A 25,398-nucleotide genomic window follows, 5' to 3' on the forward strand; every position below is an offset into this window, starting at 1 on the left:
GCCATAGCAGTTTATGCTAACACATTTGTTCTCACACAGATCTGTGCATTTGCTCCTTTATCCAGGCATCCATGCAGACAAAACCACCATTCCCTATGCGTAGCCACAGAAAATGAAGGAACAACCAATCAGCATGATCTAAACACAAACAGACTGAACCAAAAACAAACAGACTCAAACAAAATGTGTAACTTGTGAAAACAATCATAAACATTTGTCTTCTCTCTTCATACAATTCCCATTCATGCCTCCTTTTCACAAATTTAAAGAAATTATGTTATCTGGTTGACGTAAAAGATATATTAAGGTATGTCCCTGTTACTATTTTTGGCAGCTCTAGATTTATAAAGAAGTTATATCTGTTCAAATGTTTCTTTCTGACAGGAAAGTATATACCCATGGTGTGTAAGCACAGACATATATACACGTAAACACATATATACACGTACATACATTCACGACTACACATACAGCTACAGCTGTTTATTTTTTTGTGATTTTGTATTTAAAGAGAAGTGTTTTAAAACAAAGAGCAGTTACTTTCACATGGTTAATACTGGAAATTTCTTCAACAGTGCTAAGTAACATTAACTTACATTAATCTTATTTACATTAATGCTAAATTCAATACATAATGTCAACTCCAATAACAGCAAGTGATGGAGCTGAAGAACACCATGTAAGCTGAAATTGTGGGAAGCAACACAAACACTACAGTAAAGCCAAGAAACCTTTTAATTTAAAGTGCTTTTGTAAACTAAAATAGGTCTGACTTAAAATAAGTTGTTTTCCAACAAAATACTCTGTTCTTTGACTTGGTGTTTATTATTAGCAATTGCATGTAATGTAAGACTGTGCTGCAGGAAAATTATATTAAAATAAAGCATAGCACTACAGACATGGAAATATCCATCTATATCATACTAGGATTTAGCAAAGTAATTTCTTATGCAAAATCTTTGGTACAATCTGTAATTCTTACACGTAATTTATTTCTGTACTTTGTCATCTGGTTACATTATGTTCAGATAACAGAATCTAAACTAGTATTTTGATGTTACATTGATATTTCTATGACTACAAAGCTATTTTTTTTCTATAAGATAATATCTCTACAGAGTTTGATAAGGCACTTCTACTTAGCTTTGAAATACTGGAAAATGCTTAAAATACAAAAAAAATTGCTTTCTCAAAGAACAGCTTATGCTTTGGTGTATTTTTACACATTAAAACATAAATTTAATCACTCTATTGCCTACAGAAATCCCTCTTTCTAATACCAATCATATTTAATAAATGGTAACAAAAGCTGTCAAGTGATATATTTTGCATTTTTAAAAGCCAAATATAAGGGATAACTCCTGAGTCATAATTTATTATTAAATTCTGAATTTCATACGTGAGCGCAACTGCTTTTTATTTAAAAGCAACTATATAAAAAAACCATAAAACTATTTAAAAATTATATCTTCCATCAAGTTTCTATTGACATTTCTTCCAACTAGTAGCTGTCGGATCACAGAATAAAATCTTTTAAATGCTTCAAACATTTCCAGTGGACTGAATTCCTACAGAAACCTTTTCATGTAAGGATTTGCAAATTTAAAGATCAATGTGACATTTTAAAGTGACAGCAATAACAGCTCCTAACTTACTTAACCACTAAAAAATTTTATTACATGGATATCCATGATATAAGGCTATCCATGGGACATGGATAGCCTTATATTAGGTGCGAATAAAGAATAACAATGTAAAGTATTCCAAAGAAGTTCATCAATTTCTTAAAAGCAATTAGATCCTAAGCAAATACCTAAAACAGCCACGATGCTCTGATGACCTGTCGAAGTTGGAAGGCTGAGGAGAGCTGTAACCAATAAAAAGAGCAACTGATGCTCGAGAGGTCTCGGTGAGAGAAGAGGAGCCGGGAGGGAGAAAAAGGGCTACTGCCGGCGGGTTTGCCAGGGCGGATCCGCCTTATCCCCCCCGCCTCCGCATCGCCCCCCGGCAGCCCGGGGACGGTACCCGCCGCTCGGGGGACTCTCCTCGGGGCCCCTCGCTGCCGCACTGAAGCGAGCGGTGACAAGGTCGGGGTTAGGCACAAGTCACCAAGGGACACGCCCGTGCCCTCGCCTGCTCCCCGGCAACTCCCCTCCCCAGGGCAACCCCCCTCCCCGGGGCAGCCCGGCCCCGGGCACGGCAGGTCCCGGCGATGCGGCAGCGCCTGGGCTGCTGGGGGACCCCCGGAGCGCTCCGGCCGCTCCGGCCCCGACCCGCCGCCCGCCCCCGCTCCCGGAGCGCAGCCCTCCGGCCCCGGGGCTGCGCAGCCCGGGCGGGCGGGACGGCGCGGCTGCCGCTCCGCCGAGCTCTGTCCGCGCTCTGCCGGCGGCAGAAGCCGCCCCGAGCCCCCCGCCCGGACCCTCTGCCCCGGCCCCGCTCACCTGGGGGTCCCGCTGCAGGCTGCCCGCGGACAGGGGCTCTGCGGCGCCCTTCCCCTCTCCCAGGATCCCGCTACGACCAAGTCCCCGCGGAGCCCTCACCTCACCCCACCGGCGGGGCCGCCCGGCCCCCCAAGAGCTGCGCCGGCAGCCCCCCGCCGCCGCACCGCCCAGCACGGCGGCACCCTCCTCCCCCGCCACGGCTCCCCGCCCAGAGCAGACCCCGGGAAACGCCTACCGCAGCGCGTGCCCCCGACCCCCGCCGGCAGCCAGGCGTCCCCCTCCCCGGGGACCCGCTGCCGCTCCCGCCCGGGGGCTCCCGCAGCCCTTGCCGACGCAGAAGCTATCCCCGAGCGGCTGCAGACCGCAGCGAGGGAGAGTCTGAAGGTGGACGGGATTTCCCCTTGTAACGGTACCATAAAACGAGGAGTTTCTTTTAAAGTTGGGGGAAAACACACAAACACACACCCCTCAAATAAACAAAACAAAACCCTCTTCAAAAGTTGTCCTTTAGAGCATCTTACTTATCAACACAAGGCTCTCTCGGGAGCTGCAGGTATTGACAAGAACGGCTTAACATGAAAATTACTGTTTCATAGAAAGTACTCGCAGGATAAAAATTAGGACTTTGAGGTATGAAACGATTTGTGGCACAGCTGGTATGTAAAATAAAACCATCAAACGTCTTGTCATAATCAAATATTCCCTATATCTGGACTAGCCACATCGCTTTTGAAAGATGTCGTTCCATATAAATGCCTTTAACGCCTGGTAGAAAATTTTTATGAACATGTTGACAAATGAAATAACTCGAGTTATTTGATTAGTGTCCATGTAATCTGAATATGGGATTGTATCGGGAAAAGAAACGTCAACACTTTAATGCTTTTGAAAGGATGGATTTTCGCTGCAATTAAAGAGTAATCTTATACCAATAAAAAGAGCGAATCACTCTCGCCGTGTTCTGTGATACAGGCATTAAAGAGGATGGAGTCAAGAGTCTGTGTTCTCTTTTAAAATCTTTTAAAATTGAACACTGGCCGAACGAACGACACTAAGTACAGCGGGGATTTGGTAGCTGCCCCACGGCACTGGGAGGTTCCACATCCTACCGCCCTCCCAGGAACGGGGCTGTGTGCCGGTGGCGTCTCCTAATAATTCGTGGGAATCGCTGATTTGGGGTGCAGGCGTCAGGAAACCGGGATGGACAATTCCCACTGAACTTCATATCACAAGAGTTTATATTTTTGCAGACTTTATGCAAATAGCGACAGAAGGCTCAAAAAGGGACAATTAGACATTGCCACCTGCCTTATGGAGCTTGAACCAGCGTGAGACAGTGAGGTAACCTGTGCCCCAGGCAGGGTAAGATCGGCACCTTACGGTCAGCTTCGCAGGTGCTTGGTCTGATTTTCCGTCGAGCAAGACCCCAGCAGACGAGCCCGGGCGCCCGGGTGACCGGCAGTCCCAGGACTGCGCCCCCGGCCTGGCGCGCCCTGCCTCCCCGCTCCCTTCCTTTGGGCAGGAGCGCTGACCCCACACAAACCTCGCTTCGGCTTCGGACCTGGCAGGCTTGCCCGGCGTGTGTGACAGCCACTGGAGGGGCTCACGCAGATCGGAAAATCAGTTTTGTCTAAAATAGGAGGCTGCGGTGGCGGGAGGCGGCTCTGCAGAGGCAGCCCGCAAGCCCCCGCCGCGCCCGGCCCTCCTCGCAGGGGCTGGAGGAGCAGGGAAGGGGCGCTAGCAGAGCCATAGCCCTCCCTTCCGCAGGGTGTTTCTGCCCAACACTAACCGTGGCAGGACCTAGCCGTATCCTTGTTTTGTGTATGCTCACCTAGCCTTAAAACGTTCCCCTCGCCGGGCCCTTTGGAGAAGGCAGGTGAGCCAGCCATCTCTCTTTGCAGAGTCAGAGAATATATTAGAGATCAGAAAACGGCAGTGCGCATTCTGCACATTATCGGAAAATAGTTACCGCGGATTTTCTCTTTTTAGTGCCTTACTCGGCTTTGGAGACTCTCTTGAAGTCTGCCGCGTTATTTTACGAAACAGTCCTATATTCACGAGACACCGGGGGAATCTGGAGCCATCAGCATTTTTATTTCGTTTCGAAAGGCCACGGTGTGTGCGAGGGAGGACGGCTGCCTCGGGCAGGGGGTGGCGAGGGCGGCCGGGACGCAGTGCCGGGGCTGCTGCTCCCGGCGACCGCGCAGGCTGCGGACACTAGTGGGCACCGTCGAGGCCGAAGGCCGGCGGAGCGGGAGGAAGGGGGATTCCTGCTGCCCAGCAGCCGCTTGCTCATTTTTTGTGAATGTCGCCAGAGAGGATGTGGGTTTCTTGTATTTCTCCGTGATCTAAGTAATCGCTGGGTCTCAACTGGCCACTGCTCAAAAACCTTTAAAGTGGTGAGCTCAAGCAGTGCCTTCAGCTGTTAGCTGGGCATAGTTAAACCGGGCGAAAGGCTGAAAACCGATGGACCCTCTAATCTTTTCTTGATAAGTCCCCGACCGCCGTCGCGGTTGGATGTGTCTGAACTTGGTCCAGCACAGAAACAGGGAACTGAAACCGAGATGCTTTCCCCGAAGTGCAAATTTTATTTCAGACTTGCGGGCAGCAGCTGACCGCACAAAACACGGCAAGGGCTGCTAGAAGGGGCGCTGGATGCGACGGGGAAGGGGCTTTGCGCGGAGGCGGCAGGAGCGCCGTGTCCACGCGCGTCCTCGTCGGGCGTAGAGAGAAAGGCCCTGCGCGACATCCCACCGTTCCCCGAGGGAGGCGGGCAGGGCTCCGGGAAGAGCTGCCGTGTGCTGTGGGGAAACAATCCAGACGCCCACGCCCATACCCCCGCACCGTGGCCCCTTCAGTGCCTCCCCGCAGGGTAGCGGACTCAGCCCGCCCGGGCCGGCCGTGCGCCCCTGCGGGTACCGGCATGGTCGGGGGGAGGAGGTATCACTTTTTACTGCTGGCACGTGGAAGCGGCTCCTGGCCGCAGCCTTGTGGCTCAGCTTCCCGAGTGAAGAGGTCCCAGCGATGCAGTGGGTGTTTGGAGGACTGATGCCTGATGGGGCAGCGCGCCAGCGCCCCACAGGGGATGGATTCCTTCCACCTTGACTCGCGTTCCGAAGCCTCCCCCCAAGAAAGAAAGAGAAATGTCTAGTCCCAACTCCGTCATGCAAAGTGACTCTGCTCGCATCCCTCCCCGTGGCTCTTTTCATTAATTAGGGGCTGCAAAGGGTGTGGGGGAGGGGGAAGCGGCTGGAAGCCACTAATTATTCAAACTTTGGAGACAGCATCCAGATGAGCTGGGCCAACTCTTTAGGGCAGTGCTTTGTAACCTTTGTGTAACAGGCGGGGAGTGATTATGCTACTGTGCAAAGCCTCCATTAAGAGATTGTGTTTCATCGTTGCTCATCGCCTGCAGGATGTGTGCAGACTCCAGGGCGAGTAGACCAACTTTTCCACGGAAGAGAAACAATTTGCTGTGGCATGAGAGGGCTGTGAAAACCTGCCCCTTACCCCGCCCCCAGGCAATAACCTTTTTAATTGCACTCATCTGCAACTAGATTTTTCACAACTGCCCCCTCGCGCCATCCCCCCACCTCCGGTTTGTCACAGGGTTTTGCAATGACGCCCGTCTCCTACAGCAACTTCTTTCCGCCTCGGACACTGTCGCCCCTCAGCCCTGACCACCTCAGGGCTCCCTCCCCTCCCGAGCCTGGGAGAGACAGGCTTAGCGGGACGCGCAGCGATGCCCCGGAATGTGGCTGGGCTGCCCTTGTCCCTGCCTGGGTTCCCCTCCCGCCGCCGGCGGAGTCTCCTGCCCCGTTCCCCGCCGTCCGGCCCCGAGGGCAGTGCGAGAGGGAAGGAGGGAGGAACGCCCGAGCTGTGTCCCGGGGACGATGGAGAGGCGCCGGGGTGGCGGTCCCTAACCTCGGTCCCTCGCTCGCAGCAGCTTTTCCCACCTCAGTATCCCGGAACAGGAAAGTCCCAGTTCAGCTTGCCCCCATAAGATCCTGTCTCCCTCCTCCCGCTCCCCTCCCTCTGCCCCTTCCTGCCTCTAGCCCTTGCGGGAGGAACCTCTTCTCTCCTTGTGGGACGGGGCTGAGCTGCTCGGGGCAGCTGCCGAGGCGGCGGGTTATGGGGTCTGGGCTCTGGGAATCATCTGCCTGGGCTCTGCCCCCAGCCCTGAGCCAGCGGTCCGGTGTCCGGCGGGCAGGGCTGCCTTGAGCTCTCAGGGTTGAGCTGAGATCCTGAAGTTAGTGATTTTTTTTGTTTATTTGCTTGTTTTGATTTTTTTTTCTCTGCCCTCGGTGCTTCCGAAGTGCCTGTAAGACTTGCAGAGAGCGAGGGGGAGAGAGAGACTGGGGGAGGAGGAAGAATTAAGGAAGGGAAAAGATGGCGAGTTGCTGGAGGAGCGTGGAGAAAGCGGCATTTTTGTGCTGCTTCTTGCTGGCAACGGGGAGCCTAATCTCCTGCGCCCGCCCGGAGGAGGAGGAAGAGCAAGAAGAGCAGCGCTCCTGTCACGGTGCCTTTGATCTCTACTTCGTCCTGGATAAGTAAGTGACAGTCGCATTTAAAAACGTTTATTCACCCTTGAGTGACTCCTTGCAGCGGCAGGGACGTTGTTTCCCCCGTCTCCCCGCGTGGCTTTCCCTGATGCCAAACACGATGTGTGGGGCAGGTTGAGTATTTTTGCTTCCCAAAACTTGCACGTTTTCAAGAGGAGCATTTAGGGTAGCATCGTGCTTTATCCTGGGTTAGTTTCACATGCAAACCTGGGAAATCGTGTCGCTTTAAGGTTGCAGTGCTTGGTATGCGGGCTGTGAGCATTGCATTTGAGGGGATGTTGGTCAATGCCCCCAGAACTCCTGGGAGTTTGTGTCAAGACTCGGGGTATGTGCTGAGATGTCACCTGTGGGACTTAGCAGTGCCAGAACTGTGCAGACCTACCTAAAGTTAAAACCAGACTGCTTGTATGTAGTGGTTGCTTTTTTAATGACTCGCTTATAATAACAAGGTGTTATAAAACTTATTTTTGCTGAACTTCTTTGGAATTGTCTAAACTTGTGTTTGAGTTACATCTATTAAAATAGCTTGTCAAATACTTTCCTTTAATACTATGTCAGCTGAATTCAGGTATGGCCAGGGGGTATGATTAAGCTCACAGGTATAGGCATGTTACAGCAAGCACTAGCAAAGCAAGTGGTAAACTGGTGCATCCACAAGTGTTTTTCAGAAGGCATGAATTTCTCTTTCCCCTGGTGTACTGCTGGCTTGACAAGGGTTTAACTCAAGGAGTAAATTGTTAGTCTCCCACATATACTCAGTGTGATGGGTGTGTTATCTAATACATCCTGGATTATGAAAGATGGAAGACTTTTCTTCATGATTCTTGCCCTCAAGCCAGCTATGAAGTCTTCATTGTGCTGTTTCCCAGCTGGGAGAGCTATTCAGTCCATAAGGCCTTCTGCACAGCCTGCAGGAGGCAAAAAGCCACCATCACTCAGGATGTACATTGCTATATTCAAAAGGAAGAAAGTAAGTATCACTAAGTAGTGATTCTGATTTTAGAGCAAAAGAAGCTGAAGATTAAAGGCCTTCTGTCTTTCTAGAAGATGCACTAATACACCATGTGGTGGTCATTGTTTTGTTTTCCTTTCGCTAAGAACTTGTCCCTGAAGTAACTTATGAGTCTAGAAAGAGCTCTGTGGAGGGCTATTGTTAGTTCTCAAATTTATTGCTGCCAGGCTTTCTAGGAGTGACTGGTACTGTTGTTATGCCCAGTTCCTGTATTGAATTCCCTGTAACAACGAATGTTGGTGATTGCAATATGGGTTCTCTACTCTTCTATATTGAGTACTCCTAGCAATCTCCACACTGTGCTTCTATGCTACTTTTCATCTGTAGATCAGAAAGCACTTTATTGGCTGTTATTAATCACGTTGTATTTGGGGAAATAAAGGCAGAGAAGAGAGCAATTTGCTCAGAGTTACTGATCTGTCAAGCAATAGGAAGTTGATCATATGAGCAAGTTTCTCTCCGGTACTATATACCTGAAATAATGTGTTTTCTTTTAGCAAGCTACAGGTCTTTTATTTTGTTTCAGGTGCTATCCTCTCACTACAGTGGTCCACTGGAAACTGGACCTGATTATGGTTGAAGTAAAAAGTCATGTGCTTGGGTTCCAGTGGGAAAATTCTCCTTGGCTTCAGCTGCAAACTGAGTCTTTATGAGCTGTAACAGTTACATCGAAGAGTTCCTCTTTGGTAAAAAGCTGTAATAAGTTACTTAGGCCCTTGAGGGGTTTTAGAATCTATCCCTGCTCCTACCAAGTCTGTGACAATGTGGTGGCAAAGCTGCTTTTGGTCTCAATGAGATTGCATTACAATCCATATGAGTAATATTAGAGTACTGGATCTTGGGAGCCATAGGTCCCATGCTGGCTGAGGGTGTATTTAGTCCCAGCTGTATTCTGTGACATCTGGCACAACACAAGGAGCTTTATGGAGGCAGGTAGAGACTAAGTGAATAGACTTGGGATCTTGGGACAGCTCATGAGGAAGGATCTAGGTAACTCTTTAGTGTTGAGAAGGGTCAGGGTATTCCATAGGGATAAGGTAGGAAGCCAGTTAGAAGCAGCTGGTAAATCTGTAAATGCAATGGACACCTTATTTTATAATTGGATCCATGCTGATACATATCTGGTAAGAATTGTGGCTCTGATTTCTAATGGGAGAAATCCCCCAAAAGCTCAGCCATATACACCACAGAGTATCCTCATATGGCTTGGGTATTGCCTCCCTTTGTTGGTGCCTTGCCAGTCTGAAGTTAGATGCATTCAGTCTTAATTAGCTGTCTAACAGTGGGACTGAAGTAGTGGCTCTGTGAAAACTCCAGGCTTTAATCCTGTGACCCTGTAGTGAGCTCTCTTGCTGAATGACAGGCACTGTCTCTGAAGTCAGCCTGAGTGAACCAAAATGACTTTAAGTCTGCTTGGCTTTGCTTCCTCATAGAAAGATGTAATCACACATCAGTAGGAGGCAATTTGGAAGAAGTCAACAAACCTTTCTCCTTATGCGGTGTGTGTTACTGCAATGTCTATAGTGGGGCGTGATTTTTGCTTTTTATTCTGCCAGGCAAAGTCTGTGGGGATTTAATCCTGCGGGCAACAACCATCAGATGGAAAAGATCATCTTCTGGTGAAGTTATTGGTATAATATATATGCTGCCAATTAGAAGAAGAAACTCACTGTTTTCTTACAATTTTTCCTCTGCCTGAAGTTGATTGCAGTCCTTTATGTTAACTCCATAGGATAGGCAAGATCAGAGCAGTGGCACTGAGCCTTAGACACCCAAGAAGCTGGCATGGCGAAACGGGAAAAGCAGCACGTGTAGGAGGGAGACCAGCCATCATCCTCCTTAGGATTGACCGTGCCAGAGCCACATTAAGATTGCCTCAAGGAGCAAATCTCTTGAAGCTAGGAGAAGTGGACATTCACTGGCTGCAGAGGCGGCTGCCTAGAGTCTGCAATCTTTTGCTGTTTGTGTGTCATTCTTTATGAGTTATGCAGGCTTGAGCTTATTTGGAGGTGTAGTGGAAGACTTTGAATTATCATACCAAAGCAGCAAAAATTTTTCTGTTTGCAGCTAAGTCACTTTCTCTACATGAGGTAAGGCAATATACCTTGCAGTTGACATACCCACCTCTCCTATGGCATGTAGTAAGATCAAGTCACCTGTGATAGCAAAGATCTCGTTTTTACCTTTAAACAATGTAACTCTTAAACCCAACATAATGGATCATTGAGTAGTTCTCACTTGCTGTGGTTGCTTCGTTTGCTTAGGTTGTCCAGATGCACAAGGAACTTGTTTCAGTCCCATCCCAAACTGTGGAGGACAGGTCCTGTTAGAGATTTGATTGCTTGACCATCAGGTCTTGTAGTGACGTACTTGAATATATAAATAGCTCCTTTCATCTTGCCTTGCTGTTAACATCCAGCTGTTGTTTGTAATCATATTGAATTGCACTTACAGAGCAGAAAGGATGACTGGCCTCTTGTGTTTCCTAATTATGACAGTGCCTAGTAGCATCATTATAATTGTTTATTAGTGCAACAAATAGAAACTCTTTTAAAGTAAGGACTTATAACTGCCATAAATATCTGCTTCTAGTGATGGTTGACATGACAGATCTGAGCTGCAGAGCTGTCTGTGTTTTATATTTACCAAGTACGGAGAGATTTCCTGATTATTTTTGATTGTGAAAAGTATTTTCTTATTTTTCTGCTGGGATGCTTGGTAAAAGTTGTTTGGATTTTGAGGGAAAATGAGCTGCACAGCCTTGGGAAAATTTTTCCTTTTTCCACAGCACAGATGATGGCAGTGGAAATGTATTGATAAGGCCTTGGCTGGTTTTGTTTAGTTATAACTGATTTTTGGGTAGTCTGGCCTAACTACCCTTTCTCCCCTCCTCATCTTCCCCCTGAGCTTCTGGGTAGTACCTCTTTGAGGCTCTCTTGTCTTTTTGGGCCTGTTGCCTTTGCTTTACTTTGTCTCCTGTGCTCCAAGAGCATCTCTGTCAACAGCAACTTTGGTAAAGACATCAATACAAAGTGCCCAGCCTTTCACTTGTAATCCATTTTGCAGCTGCCTCTCTTTAAACTTGGTAAGCCTCACTCCAGCAGTGAATGGTCACTGGTAGGGAGCTGGTGGGGAAGAACACAACCTCTGATTAGATGTGAATTAGCTACCCAGTCCAACCTCCTTCCTGATTTTGTGTTTTGGGTCTGTATCCCCTTCCTCAACTTGCCCTTGAAAAGGCAGTTTTGTGGGGATGGGAAGTGTCAGGAGGGAAACAGATTGATATTTTCTAATTTGCTTCAGGCAAACCAAAAAGCTTTCAGAGCAAAAGGCATTTCAGGAGCTGCTTTTCAATATCAGCTTTTATAATTATAAATGTATGGGGAGAGGAAGAGTGGCTAACAACACTTGTGGTTGGAAGTCAGACTGCTGGCAAAAATAGGTGTCTGAACACGTCTTAGCACCTAACTTAATTACATTTGAAAGTTTTGTATTGACTGACTTAAACCAGTGCTGAACTACCTCTTCTCTAAGCAAGAATTCCTACATACTGCAGCCAGACTTCAGTTCATTGTAAGATATAGAACCTGATGCAGGTCAGCTGAGAGGAGTTGCTGTCTGAACAGAAGCATCACCTTTGTTTCTTAGATAACATTGGTTTCTACTTAAAAGTGATTGCGACTATCTCTCTTCTTCCTTTGCTGCCTGACCTCCTCCCTTACAATTTGACCACATCATCTACATGATACCTCTCATAATCTCCAGCTGCCTGTAAGCAATATGTTTTTATTGTTTTCAAAACATAATCTGATGGTATTTTGCCTTTGCATCTTTCTTTGTTGTGGTTTTATTGCACCCAGTGCTCTGATTTGCCTACACCCAGGTATATTGCTCGGAATGTTTCAAAGCAAATTTTTATTCTGCTTCATTCATACCTATTTTATTTGAACCAGGTTTTATTTGTTTGTATTTTGTCTGATATTATTCTGCCAGCTTTGACTTTTGTCAGGGAAAAAAATATTCAGGAAAACCGATTATCCTTCCTTCTGCTCCAAGAAAAAAATTCTTTATAAAACACAAGGCAAAGCTAATGGGTAATGGTTATTTGACATAAAACATGTACAGTTAACAGGAAGAAAAAGCCATGGCAGCTTGTCATTTGCAGTCTATTTATGCATGTAACTAAATCTGATTTATTTGGGGCTTGAGCCAAGGAAATAAACCGTACGATTCCCACTGACCTGGGATTTTTGTTTGTGTGTGTTCAGTGATTGAGAATTTCATTACTTTAGTCTGGGCTTGCAGGCCAAATGGTGGTGCAAATTGTGAGTTTGTATGAGGTGTAGTAGGACTGAACCTTTTGATCTCAAATGCAGAGATGAATTGACTTCTGTGAGTTATTCACAGCTCAGGAGTTGTATATCCCTGTTCCTGGCTATCATTTGCACCTTGTTAAGAATGTTGCAGCATGACTGGGATTGTGTGCCCTGCTTTGTTCCCCGTGTTTTGCTGAAGAGTACCAGGATGCTAGGAGTGGGCCTTCCTGCCCTGATGCTGCTAAGAGCATCTGTGGAGCTTCACAGAGAGATATGAAGTGGTTGGATGCAGAGGGAGCATGGCTTCTGAATTTCACTTTATGCCCTTTTGTTGGCTAGGGACTTAGCAAGAGGTATAGTGTAGCATCAGGTGGACAGAATTTGTGAACCGGATGGATGACTGTAGGATTAAAGGCCGTTGTTTTGAGGCATGATTTCACAGAAATCTCTAATATTGCTGCGGACTTTATCAGTAGTTTTATAGGAGAAAAGCTAGGTACGAAATTAGTGGGTTTGGTCATGAAACCTTTTGGATTCAAGTACTTTGGATCCTGTGCTCAGATACTGGCCTAGGATTAAGATCCATTTTGCAGTCACCTCTCTGCATCTTCCCCTCCCCACTCCAGCCCTTTTGTCCATTAATGTTACAAGTACTCTGTAACAAGGACTGTCTCAGAATGGCTGTCTCTGCCAGTGTTTCTAATTGCCTCTGGAGCAGATAGTAGAAACTAGTCCTTCCTTGCCTGGATGAATCACCCAGTCAAGGTCCCTTCCATGCTTGCAAGAAACATTGCTTGGGAAAGGAGGATTCTTGTCACTTCGAATGCTCTGCTGGCTCAGAAGGGAGCAGAGGGGTGGATGAACATTTGAGCATGCGTGTCTGAAACCACAACAAACTAAACGCCCCAGGGTTTGCTTTTATTGCAGAGCCATTATTAGCCATGTGCAAGAATTTTGTTGTCTACAATGTGGTTGTGACCACAAAGAGCCCTCGAAATAACAGTGTTGCATTTCTGAGCAATGGGCCATGGACAGTGTCACCATTAGCCCAAGGAGGTAGAGATTTACTGGGACCTACAAACTCAATAGGAGGTATACTCCCCTGACACCGTACTCAGACTAAACCCATCAGTAATAATGTGTCTTCTTCTTGCTTCAGGATCTCCAGAATTGCTGCCTTGAGCTAATCTGTAATGGAGGCAAATGTGCATGTGGTGTGTGTGTATGTGTGGAACAGGACAAGGGACAGTGCTGTGCTTTCAAGGGATTTCACTTTGTCACTTTCAGCAGGGATGAAAGGCTTTGGGTCCTGTTGCCTGGGCTGGGGTTTTAACTTTTACTGCAAAGCTGCATGAGTGCTGTATATTGCACTAGGTTGATATGTATGTGCTCCTGAGAGTGAATTTAGTGGTAACTGTGCATCACATACTCTAGGACAGACAGAACTGGCCCTCCTGGTTTTTGCCTGCTGAAGTGAGTGAGCTGAGAGCAGCATCCCATATTCCAGGGTTGTGCTGCTTCATTTCTCTGGGGTCCAGCTTCCTCTGCCTCTGGGAGCCTGTTAGAAAAGAAGAGAATGTTTCCAATCCATCTCGCTCTTTGTTGTCTGAACAAACAGCAGTGAAATACTTCAGGTTGGGTAGGCACAACTATTAACATGCTCACTGTTTTTATACTGACACAGAACTCCGCTAAACTAGAAGGAATCTCTCCAAAGTCAGTAGGAGCAGAATCGAGCCTTGGAATCACATCACTTCCTTCCACCCCCAGAAATACTTGCTGACCTCCTCTTTTCCCCTCCCATCAAGTGGTAGCAATGTGAAATTAAGGAAAACGGCAGCAGCAGGAGCTGCGGCAGCAGCTGCTCCTCCGAGCCCAGTCCTGATGAGGCCGGGAGGACATTCTTTCCTGTGTTGTGGTTTGCTGACTTTTCTCTTTGTCTCGTGTAATGGGAACAGAGCTTGTGGAGAAGGGAGCATGCTCAAGACAAATGACTCCTATGTTTTTTTTCTTAACTTCACTCGGGCCGAATTCTGGTCCTAATTGCGTAGGTATAAACCAGCGCTTCTCTGGTCCCACTCTGGGTTCATCCCAGTGGAACAGACAGCAGAAACAGACCCTGAGATGCTTTCTGGGGCATTCTGGCTGCCCACAGCAGCTCTGTATTGCTTTGCCCTTTCCTTCACCATGAGAATTATGCGACCTCCGAGGCCTGAAGCCTCACCATCCTGCTTGACTCCAAAAGGCATACAACCTGCTTGTCACCCGTTTGTCACCATCTGCAGAGGTCTTTGGCTTGTGGTGCTCCATACTTTACAGAGAATGTTAGGCTCACTGGGCTTCCTCAGCAGGGAGAGCACAGGGAGGAAGGCCAGGGCTCGGCTGAGTGGTGGCAGCCTTTGACTGATGTGAGGAGCTGAACCAGGTAACCGATGGCTGAAAGCAGGAAACCCACGAGGCCTGCAAGATAGTTATGGCTGTAACACAGGCTTTCTTTATTTTGCAGACAGCCACAGTGCTGTCTTGGTGAACCTACTGGTACAGAACTCTACAACAGGATACATAGGATTCCCTGGCGGTGTCACTTCCCCGTGGCTTCTCCTAGTTGCTGATGGGGGGTGTGAGTGTGTGTCCCACCCCAGTGTTTTTTCTGCACAGTGCTGATCTTTTCCATGCTTCGTTTATTCTTTTCTCATTATTCTGAAGTCTTCACAGTTCCTCAGGAATCTTACAGGAGAGTATCATTTGGTGGCCAAACAGGCCAGACAAGGAATCTCTTTGTGTTTATTTACTGATGGTACATTGGCAATCACATGCCAACTCTAGGAGCCTCAGCTCCTATTAGCACAGGTACACCAATTAAGAGGAGTTTGTTCTTACTTACTGTAAAGTTTGAAGGGAAACAAGAAAAGCACCGCAGCATAAAAGCACAGGGTTACACAAGACAGCTTATTCTAGCTTTTGTACTTCAGGAGACTCCTTTTGGTCCTTGTCCCTTTATTTTTGCTCTTCTCCACTCTACTGGCACTGCTGCAGGGTAGGCAGTGCCATACTGCATTGCACATGTGGGCTTCTGTGTGCTGCTCTGTACCTGACATACCAAGAGCAGGAGTGACTGGCACAGGGTCACTTGGAAAGCCCATAGTAAAGCTGAGAATTGTAATATGAAATTCTTTTCTCATGTTTACACAGAAAAATGCCTAGCAGAAGTTAAGAGGAATCCCACTGCTTTATAGTAGTTAAATTTCAGAACTTTTTTAGTTCTGCATCTAAGCCCCTGTGATTCTTCTGTATGTGCCATTGTTTCATTTATCGTTCTGCCTCAGACACCTGAGAGATGAGTTTGGCAAGCAAGGAAAGCAAATGGGTCATTCTTTCATAAATGTCACAATCCTAGGGAGGGCTTTTAAAACCATTGACTTTTCATGCTTTGTTGCCTTTTTAATGTCTTGAAAGTGTGTGGTATAGAACAACACAGTAGAAATTGCCTATAATTTACTGTAGAGTTGCTGTGTGCAAGGCTCTGTTTGCCGTCTGAGTCCCATCAGACTGTGGGGGTCCCTGATAAGACTTGGCAAAAAAAAAAAAGCCAGGGAGTGCAGCAACACAATTGTATATAATGGGAATAGCAGCATGAATGTGTAAGTCCTCTACATGTAACTAAGTTACTCAAGTTTTCACAAGAAATCTATAATGGAGCCAGGGATTGACTGTCCAGAACACTAGTCCAGCAAATTAGCCAAGAGTACTGCCTTTCCTCTCTGAATTATTTCAAAAGCTTTCTCTTTTGAAACAAACAGTAATTCATGGAAACATTCTCCCACGCATTCTGGGAGAATAGAGGATCAGTCAAGACTCTGTGGCTTCAAGGGCAGCTCTAGGGAAGTAAATAACCTGCTAGCAGATGATTTAATGAAGTCAAATAAAATTAATTAAACTAGAAGAAGATATTTATGTTTTATGCTATAAAAGGAATAAAAGCAGATGGAAGGGTTACTGAACTTGTTTCAGTATTGTATGGTAAACTGTTTGAGGCCTATTTTACTTGTCTTTGAGTCAGTCAATTTTGTCTTCATGGTTCCTGTTACAGCTTGCAGCACAACTATGTATAATTTATGTCCCTACCTACCTTTGGAGTAGGCCAGGTTTAAAATTCAAAGTAGAGCAAGGAATTTAATTGCAAAGAAAGATTAATATAATGAATTACGTTTTGTATGCAGATCTGGAAGTGTCAGAAATCACTGGACTGAGATTTACTCTTTTGTGGAAAGCCTGGCTGAGAAGTTCATAAGGTAAAGTTTTCTTAAGATGATATTTTAATTTCCTATATTTATACAACTTATTTTTTTGTTCAGTGCTTCTTAGCAAATGGAAATTTGCTGAAGTATTGTGTGTGACATAGCTCTGGCTTGTTCTTCTGTTTCAGTCCAATGTTGCGGATGTCTTTCATTGTTTTTTCTTCACGAGGCACTACAATCATGAAACTAACAGAGAACAGGCAAGTACTCCCCACAGCTTTCATACCCTCCATCCCTCCTCTCAAACAGTGAGTTTCCCCAGAATTTGGGGGTCTGTCTTGATCCTTGATGTGGCAGCAACTGAAATCCTCTCCACCATTCCCAGCTGGAGGAGGGCTTAGAAAGCCTTTAGGTCTCCCATTACATTTTTCTTTTTAGCTTTATGAGAGAAAGGCAGCACTAGGCTGTCTGTTCTTTACTGCAGTATTTCAGGGAGAAACTGCATTTCCAGTTGAGGATCCGGGTACATCCTTGCTATCCCCAACTACGGGCTGTTTTTGTGGAAGAGATCTCAGAGCATGAACTGATGAGCAAAAGACTGTATGATAGTCCCCCAGTGCCCTTGGAAGAGACTCAAAGCCCTGAACTTTACACCAGCAAGTGGTCGTACCCAGTGCTGGAGCACTCCCTTACCAGGCTATCACACCCCTCTCCTGGGCTGCCTGCAGACAGCACCCATGCCAGAGGTGGTTTGCAAAGCCAAGTGACAGGCTTTGTAAGGAAAGTCTGAAGCTGGAGCAAAATTCTTGTTGCAACCTTCACAAATTATCTTTTTTAAACAAACAAAAACCCACAAACAAAACTCAAAACCACCACCCACCAAAAAAGCCCCAATCCAACCCCCCTCTCAAAAAGAAAAATTAATTTAATTTGTCTTACACATACAAATCCCTGTTGGAGGGATTTTGCTGCTGCTGCTGTCTGAGTGAGAAGGCCTCAATAGTACAAGACACCCTATAAATAATGGAGACTCTGCAGCAATCTTGAAAGAACAACCAGTTCCTCTACTTTGTACTTTAGGGCCTTATCAAAAGCCATAAACCCTGCAGGGGTCTTGCATTTCTGCTGGCTCCCCTGAGTTTTTGCTCACGTCTCCATCACGTACCATGGTGACAGAGCTCAAACTTGCTTACTATTCCCAGGTGGATTTGCTCTTTGCAAGGTGGAAAGTAGGCAGGAACCCTGTGGCAATAGGTTGAACATGGTATTAAGAGTGTTCCTTCTCCTAAACTCCTGCTCTCTCTATGTGGGCCTTTTCAGCTCATTTTATACTTCAAAAGGGTAAAAATGTGCTTTTTGCCCTAAGGACATCCCCAGTCCCAGCTCCTGATTTTTACCTTCATCCCACATAGACTCCTGTATTCTCTGTAATTGTGGTTGTGTCACCTAAAATACCCAGTTGCAAAATGGAGTTTAGATAGGTTCTCGCTATTCTTTTAAATAAAGGATTCCCCATGGCATCCTAAGGTAATTTTTGAACTACCTACATCTTTATCTGTTGAATATTTTTGCCTTATATGTGTTCCATAAATATAATGAAAAATTTGCCAAGGATCAGGATCTTTTAGTGATCCGTGATAATTAAATTATTAATTTCACTGCGGTTATTCTAGGTATTTGTGGTGTATGAAGCTATGCAACAGGGGTCATGGTTCCAGGGAGAAAGCTGTGCCCCAGGAAAGTTGATCAGTGCCTGGTCGAGGATAGGAAATTCTCAACATTCCCATTGTCTTCTATTATCTTTTGGCCTCTGTCTTAATATTCAACTGTCCTCGTGACTGATTGAATATGGAGTTTTAATTTTTCCCGTTTTCGTGACAGGGTCAAAAGCTTTTGTTGAAGTTTAATATCTGGCATTTTCCTTAATTCAATCCTATCCTGGCTGACAGTATACCAGAATGAGGGAGCAGGAACAGAATTGCATCTGTAAAATACGTTACCCTAACACTGTACTATGTATCTGATTTTGTGCCCCTATGGGTGCTTGGCTGAGAAATTGTGGATTTTGAAAAAAAACTTGATTTAACCAGTGTTTTGGCTGATATTATTGTACTCTGTGCAATGTATTGACAGGGTGCATAATTTAGCTGTGGTACAGGAATATCTCAACAAAAGAAAAGAAGAACTTTTAATAAAATGTTCTCCTGGGGTTTTTTTGTTTGTTTGTTTGTATTTGTTTTTTTTCAATCCAAAGGGAAGCCATAAGACAAGGGCTCAACATTCTTCGGGATGAAGTGCCTGGAGGAGACACCTTCATGCATGAAGGATTTAAAAGGGTACGCATCACAGTACCTACTTTCTTTGTTTTATACATATAAACTTTGCTTACTTGATGCTGGTATACTTAAGGGCTAACAATGTTCTACACTTCCTTGCAGGCAAATGAGCAAATTTACCACGAAACCTATGGAGGTATGTGTTGTATACTGTTCATGTTATATATCTGCATTGAAAAGACAGGGATTATAATCCTTTTTATGACCTGCAGTAAACCCGCTGAAAGAAGTATTGGAGAAGGAATTGGTGTTATGCAATACTACATTCCATTTTGACTACAGTCCTACTTTTAAATGCATGATTCATGGTTTATTAAGACCAGAGAAGACCAGTATGATCCCAGATCTGACCATTGCAGAATGCAGACCAAACCATTTACAGCTACCCGTCCTGCACGCAGGAGACAGGAATACCCAGGTTTTCCTGTGCCCTTCTGTCCTGATGCCTTCAACCCTGTCTGCTTTGTGTTCCCAAGTCCTCATTCTCATTATTGTAGGTATGAATACAATTAGCTGAAGTTTTTACATCAGTGTGAATGATTTGGGTTCAGATTCCAAGTTGCTAAAATGTACATTTTCACTAAATTTTGAGAGAAAAGTGTATTTGTGGGTTTTGTCTGTGCCAGAAGAAGGCCTAATTAGTTAACAAGTCTTGCCTGGTTCATACCCTTGTGTGAGGTTGTTCTTGTGAGCTGATGGTCTTTTGGAAGATGGATAAACAGGCCAGTGCCTTTCTAATAAAATAGGCTATGAGAGTAGAGTCTACAGCAGCAGCTCTGCACAGCATTGCAGGCACTTCTGCCAGTAAAATCAGGAGTCCTGAAGGGTCCAGCTGAAAACAATTTTACCTCAGTATAGCATATAGCTAAGAACTAATCAAGTATTTTGTAAGTTTATTAGGGAGGAAAACAGAGTAGATGAGATCTGGATTCATAAGCTAAATTATCAGGGAAGAAACAAGTGTAGAGAAGAAAACAAAATAAGATCTCCATTTTTCAGCCTTTTTAAAGCATGCTGCGGAGAAAAAAAAAAAGAGGAATTTGGGAATCAAAGCTATTTTTTTTCCTCTGAAGTTGCAGGTCATTTTTTTAAGATTTATGTCTGTGTCTGACATGACATGGGAAGGACTGCGTGGCATAAGAAACCTGTCAGAACTAATCAGTCTTTAATTTCAGACAATATGGGAGAAGACACTTGAAATTGTAACAGATTATTTTGAAAAAATAACAAACACTTCCCTGAAAGTAACGTGTGTATATTATTTACTTGGCTTAAGAACTATGGACTCAGAATGTTTGGTTGAAGGATAGTTTGCATGTTAATTTGGTTTAATTTTGTGAACTTGTTGCATTTTAGGCAGCATTGTATTCTATACTACGTTACATATATAGATATCTGCAGCCTATGCAACCTTTTCACTTAAGCTTATATGGGATACAAAATGTCACCTCACAAGACATGAATTTTTTTCCCTGATCTTAAGGTTTTCACATGCTCTGAATTCCTGTGAATTTTACTGGAAATTCTTGTTGCTTGACAAGCATAGGACTGACACCCTCCCCATTCCCACAACCCCACAGAAGCACATTTCATACCACGTTCAGTGGGGTTGCTCTTTGAAAGTCGCTGGAGAGGAAGGCAGAATGGCAGGAAAGCTCCTTTTGCAGAGGTATCTCTTACCACAATCTCTGGACAAGGTTTATCTGCAAACAAGTTCATCAAAAGAAGAGAAGAAACCTCTCCTTCTCTGCAGATCCATTTTGTCAGTTCTCCACGTGAAAGGTGGTGATCTCAGTAGGTGCTGTATTTTATGCAGAACAGAAAAGTCCATATGTGGACCTTGTTAGAGCAGCACTGCCCCTTCAGTGATGCTTGTGATGTGAAGGTGCACTGGTTTTTGGCTTATTGCATGCTTTGCATCTGGCCTTCAGCTGGTTTATCACCAAGTCCGTGCAAATTAGGCTGAGAGTCTGGCCTTATGGTTTTGTATTTATTTTTCAGCAAAAAGGATTGCCTCACTTCAAACTTGTTTTTCATTGCTGAGTATTGTGTCATATGTATGCAATCTGTTAACTGTCCTCCATGTAGGAGTTCGGACTGCTAGTGTGATTATTGCTCTGACGGATGGAGAGTTGCAAGATGCTCAGTTTTATTATGCAGAACAAGAAGTAAGTCACCTTCATGTTTATCCAAACTAGTTTATGTCAAACCTGTAGACATTTACTGCTGGCTCCACTGATTATATGGCTTTGCACTTAATGGCAATTTTTATTTTATTTTTTTTTAGGCCAACAGAGCCAGAAGCTTTGGAGCTATTGTTTATTGTGTTGGAGTGAAAGATTTCAATGAAACTCAGGTAACTTTGCTTTCTTCTTGTTTTGTTTTTCTGTTATACTACTGCACAAGTAACAGCATCAGATGAACGCATTTATTTAATTACTTGAGGCATAAATCATTTCATGTCACTATGATGTCTTCTAGCAAGTATGAAAGGGCCCGGTTTTGTTCACTGTAATTTTGTTTTCCTCATGATTTATGATTGTCTTTCTTTGCAGCTGTCAACGATTGCTGACAGCATCGATCATGTTTTTCCAGTAAAGGGAGGCTTTTATGCCCTAAGAGGAACAATTGATTCAGTAAGTTTGATATTCTGAAACCCAGAAAAGGGCGTCCTTTCCTGCATTAATAAAGCATAGATAAAATGGTTACCAAAAATGCCATTTTCTAAATCTTTCAGATTCTCAAGAAATCTTGCATTGAGATCCTGGCGGCTGAGCCGTCCAGTGTTTGTGCAGGAGGTAAGTGTCCACAAAAACAGTGTGATAAGGTGAGTGACTGACACTGAAGAAATGTCAGTAACTACCTAACTACCGTGTTAAGTACACATGGTATTGGAGACGGAGCCCGTGGATGTGTTAGAGCATCCTCTTGGGCCATGGCTAAAGCCCTGCATGTTCCTTCTGAGCTTCAGAAAAACGTTGTGCCAATAAACATGTAGCTGCTGTGGCTGAGTAGCAGCTCAGAGAGTTGACAGAGGTAGGACTTTGGGAATTGGGGATACTACTTTTTAAAAAATCTGAAAGAGACACAAAAGTGATGTAAAGCCAGACTGACAGAGGTGTTTTGTGGTCTAAAGGCGACATCTCACAAATTTCTGGAAAGACTGTTCCTGGGATCTGCTAGGACTTGTCAGCGGTTAGAACAAGATTTTGCAAAACATTCACAGAAATTTCAGGTTTATTCAACCAAATATAATTTGCTGCATAGGCCAAGATACCTCTTGTGTTTCTAAAATGCTAATGTTTTATTTATTTGAAAGAACCATTAGTCTGTATGGTAAACATGAGGGACACCCAGAGGAGCTGTTGATAATTTCATGCCTTTCATGTCTAGTATGTTTAACTTGGGTTTGTTCTGGTTTATGTTAGCAATTCTCTTGCTGTATTTTTGTCTGCTTAAAAGACTATTGCAGCAGAGTAAGAGTGACACCATAAGTTTGCTGGAAGGTACAGTTTACAGCATGGTTATTTAGCTCTAGTGTTACTGTCTTGTGTTCATTTCCTTACACACTATAAAAAGGAGAACATAAAAATAAAATATCAGTGATGCATGAAAGCTGACCTTGAAACAGATAAAAAATATGAAACTCAGGAAAAATTTAATAAATACCGCAGAGAAATTGTTCACTCTTCATTTCCACATGTTGATCACAATATGATCCTGCCCTGAATATTGCAATTGAACATGAAACATCCTTGCATCTTTTGAATTATTCTTAAGTATATAATTGTGGACTAGAAGCTTGTGGTAAAATCTTGTCTGTGGAAAATTTAAAGGAATGATTATACCTTTAAAAATCTTGTGGAGTTCATTAAAAAAAAACAAACAAACAACCAGTTTTAAAGCTTTGTCATTTAAGGCTTTTTTTTTAAATTATTATTTCATAGTGATAAATTCCTTCCTATTTTTGCTTGCTTACTGTATATCCAGAAATTTTTTTGTGCAACAGCTTAGTGCAAACTGTCCTGTTTAATAAAAATTCATTTAGCTATGTGAAAACATGGTATTCCAATACAAGGGATTTCAGTAGTATTCTTGCAATTCTTTGGAATAATATTAAGAATATTGGAAAGTTGAACTTGAAATTATTTTTTCAAATGGAAAATTGAAAATATTTTTCTGGAATATTTGAGAAAATAAATTTTCAAGAAAATACTTTCTTTTGAAAATTGAATATATTTCAGCAAAAAAGTAAAATTTCTTTTTTTTTCCCAAAGGATAATGAGTTCAAACCACTTCATTTTTTGCTAAGCTTGCTAGGTAACTAGTTTACCACAAATGTGATTAAGAATATACAAGTACATTTTTAAAAACAGTTTGTCCTTAAAAAAAGAAAAATAATATCATCTCCTTAATTGCCTCTGTAGAAGTTTTTCCTTGTCTTTGTGGCTTTCAAATAAGACCAATACAAATTCGGCAGAATCAGTTTCAGTGTGTTGCTGCTGATTCAGCAAGGTACTGCACTTGTTTCACTTCAATTCCGAGGTTTGTTCTGTCCCTGTTGACAAAGCAAGGGCTGGCACATGATGGAGCACGGTGCTCAGTCACCAGGGCAGGAAGATTTGGATCTCACATGCTTGAAGGTTTGTCTGAAGCAGCAGAGAACTTGAAAAAATGAGGAAGCCAAAGCTGCAGCTCCAAATGGTGCACGCTGTTTATATAATGTTGTATTTAAGTGGGTTTTGGCAGTAAGAATTAGGCCTGTAATTGTATTTATTATGAGTCTAGTCCTGCAAGCCATAGCTGAAATATTTACATTTGTGCTTAGCTTTATTATCCTTTATTATCCCACTTACTTTAATATAGTTGGAGGTTCATCTGCATAGCTGTGTGCACTACTGCCTCCTGGAAGGAATCTCCTGGGATTAAACAACTTTTTTCGTGGTAGTGTGAATCCAGATCTTGAATCCAGTTCACTGGACAGTTATAGTTCTACTCTATATGTAATGTGATTTATTTTTATAATGTAATTCATTTGGACTTTGCTTCATGGGCTTCAGTATTTTTTCATTAATGTCAGCACTTTTATGCATTTTAAATTTAGGTAATTACTGATACAGTTTACTGATGATGTATACTTAAGATACATAGCCCCTGAATCATATATCAAAATATATATACACTTGCATGGTGTATCTACACACTGGCTGAAAATCAGAACGTTTTCTGCAAATGCAACATTCCCCCCCCTTTTAAGTTAGACTCTTTTTTTGTTTGTTTTTTAAAAAAATAGATAATAGAAATTTGCATTTCAAAATGATGATTGAAAAATAGTAGACCTTTGGAAAGAGTACAATATATTATCACATTCTCCAGCAAAGCCTGTTTACAACCTTGAAATGTGTCTGTCCATGCTTTTCGTATGAAACTTATTGGAGTGAGGAGGTGATAATTGGTTCAACTTTTACTTAGCCTTGCTAATAATTTTTGCAGTCTGGTATGAGATCATGAGGGTTTTGTGTGGCTCAGTGGAAGCAAGTCATGATCAGGGCTTAAAGCAGGGCCTGACCCACTGCTTGTAAGTATTCTCATAATTACTGTTGTGTTGGTGGTTACTGGTGATCTTGGCTTCTTTTTTGACTTACTAGAGGTTTAGTAAAATGCTGATGGAATAATTTCCATGTGGTGACAATTCCAGTTGGGACTCTGGCTCTCTGTGACGAAGGTATCTGGCAAGTCCGTTTACAAATTCATCTCATCATATTGTGACAGTTATCTGATGCTTAATGCTTTTTGACCCTGCAAATTCATTGTCTCCAATGTGGAGCAATGTAGTCGGGTCCTTCCTGTTCCCTCTGATTTAAAATGACCAAGACATGCAGCCTGTAAACAGGCTATCAGTGCAGAATCGGAGGTGCCACGTATCCCGTTTGACAGCATCATTGCTTTGATTATGCTCACGGTACGCAGATGTGATTGAAAGGTTTTGTTGGATGTGGCATCCTACTGGCCACATCAACTACCAGGTGTGGATGCAAGCAGTCAGCTTCTCATCAGAGTCAGAGAAGCGGAGCCGACAGCGCAGCCAGCGCACACCAGCTTCAACCTACCATCTCGCTGCCAGCGCTGCCCGGTTATTTCAGTGCTGACCTTTTTCCCTTCGCTGTCTTGTCAAAAGCTGCAATCTACGATCTGACAGTAACTAAGGAAGAAAAGGACGCAGCCAGAGCCAGAGCACAAAATTAAATGGAATTAGCCATTTCAACAGACCATCATCCAGAACACATTAATGCTCCAGAGCAACTGAAGGGGCAGGCTTCTTAACAGCAACAACCAAATCCAGTACCAGCTGTTTACATTTCCCTGCAAGTCTTGTCAGCTTATGTTGGTGGACAGGTTACTACCCAGTCACTGGCTCACAACTGACTGTGCAGAGTGGCAGTCATAGTGAAAAGAATGGCAGGAGAGGTAAACTGCCTTGACAAGACTAAAC

General features: G+C 44.1%; 2 protein-coding genes across 2 annotated transcripts in view; one reads left to right on the top strand and one right to left on the bottom strand.

The window, feature by feature from the left end:
- Positions 1 to 2,501, bottom strand: part of ZNF488 (zinc finger protein 488) — a 20,747-nt gene extending 18,246 nt beyond the window's left edge. The window contains exon 1 of the mRNA XM_027672276.1: positions 2,442 to 2,501. The gene's annotated coding sequence lies outside the window, so the exon portion shown is untranslated. The remainder of the gene's footprint in view (positions 1 to 2,441) is intronic.
- Positions 2,502 to 6,386: 3,885 nt separating this feature from the next.
- The window catches only part of ANTXRL (ANTXR like), a 52,182-nt gene continuing 33,170 nt past the window's right edge, over positions 6,387 to 25,398 (top strand). Inside the window, exons 1-9 of the mRNA XM_027672346.1 lie at positions 6,387 to 6,991; positions 16,552 to 16,623; positions 16,758 to 16,829; positions 18,824 to 18,905; positions 19,008 to 19,041; positions 20,994 to 21,073; positions 21,193 to 21,261; positions 21,461 to 21,541; positions 21,643 to 21,703. Of these exons, the coding sequence (XP_027528147.1) occupies positions 6,831 to 6,991; positions 16,552 to 16,623; positions 16,758 to 16,829; positions 18,824 to 18,905; positions 19,008 to 19,041; positions 20,994 to 21,073; positions 21,193 to 21,261; positions 21,461 to 21,541; positions 21,643 to 21,703 (712 nt within the window). The 5' untranslated portion in view covers positions 6,387 to 6,830. The remainder of the gene's footprint in view (positions 6,992 to 16,551; positions 16,624 to 16,757; positions 16,830 to 18,823; positions 18,906 to 19,007; positions 19,042 to 20,993; positions 21,074 to 21,192; positions 21,262 to 21,460; positions 21,542 to 21,642; positions 21,704 to 25,398) is intronic.

The sequence above is a fragment of the Neopelma chrysocephalum genome, unplaced genomic scaffold (genome assembly GCF_003984885.1).
Source record: "Neopelma chrysocephalum unplaced genomic scaffold, ASM398488v2 Primary Assembly neopelma1_97390, whole genome shotgun sequence".
In the NCBI taxonomy this organism is placed as follows: domain Eukaryota; kingdom Metazoa; phylum Chordata; class Aves; order Passeriformes; family Pipridae; genus Neopelma; species Neopelma chrysocephalum.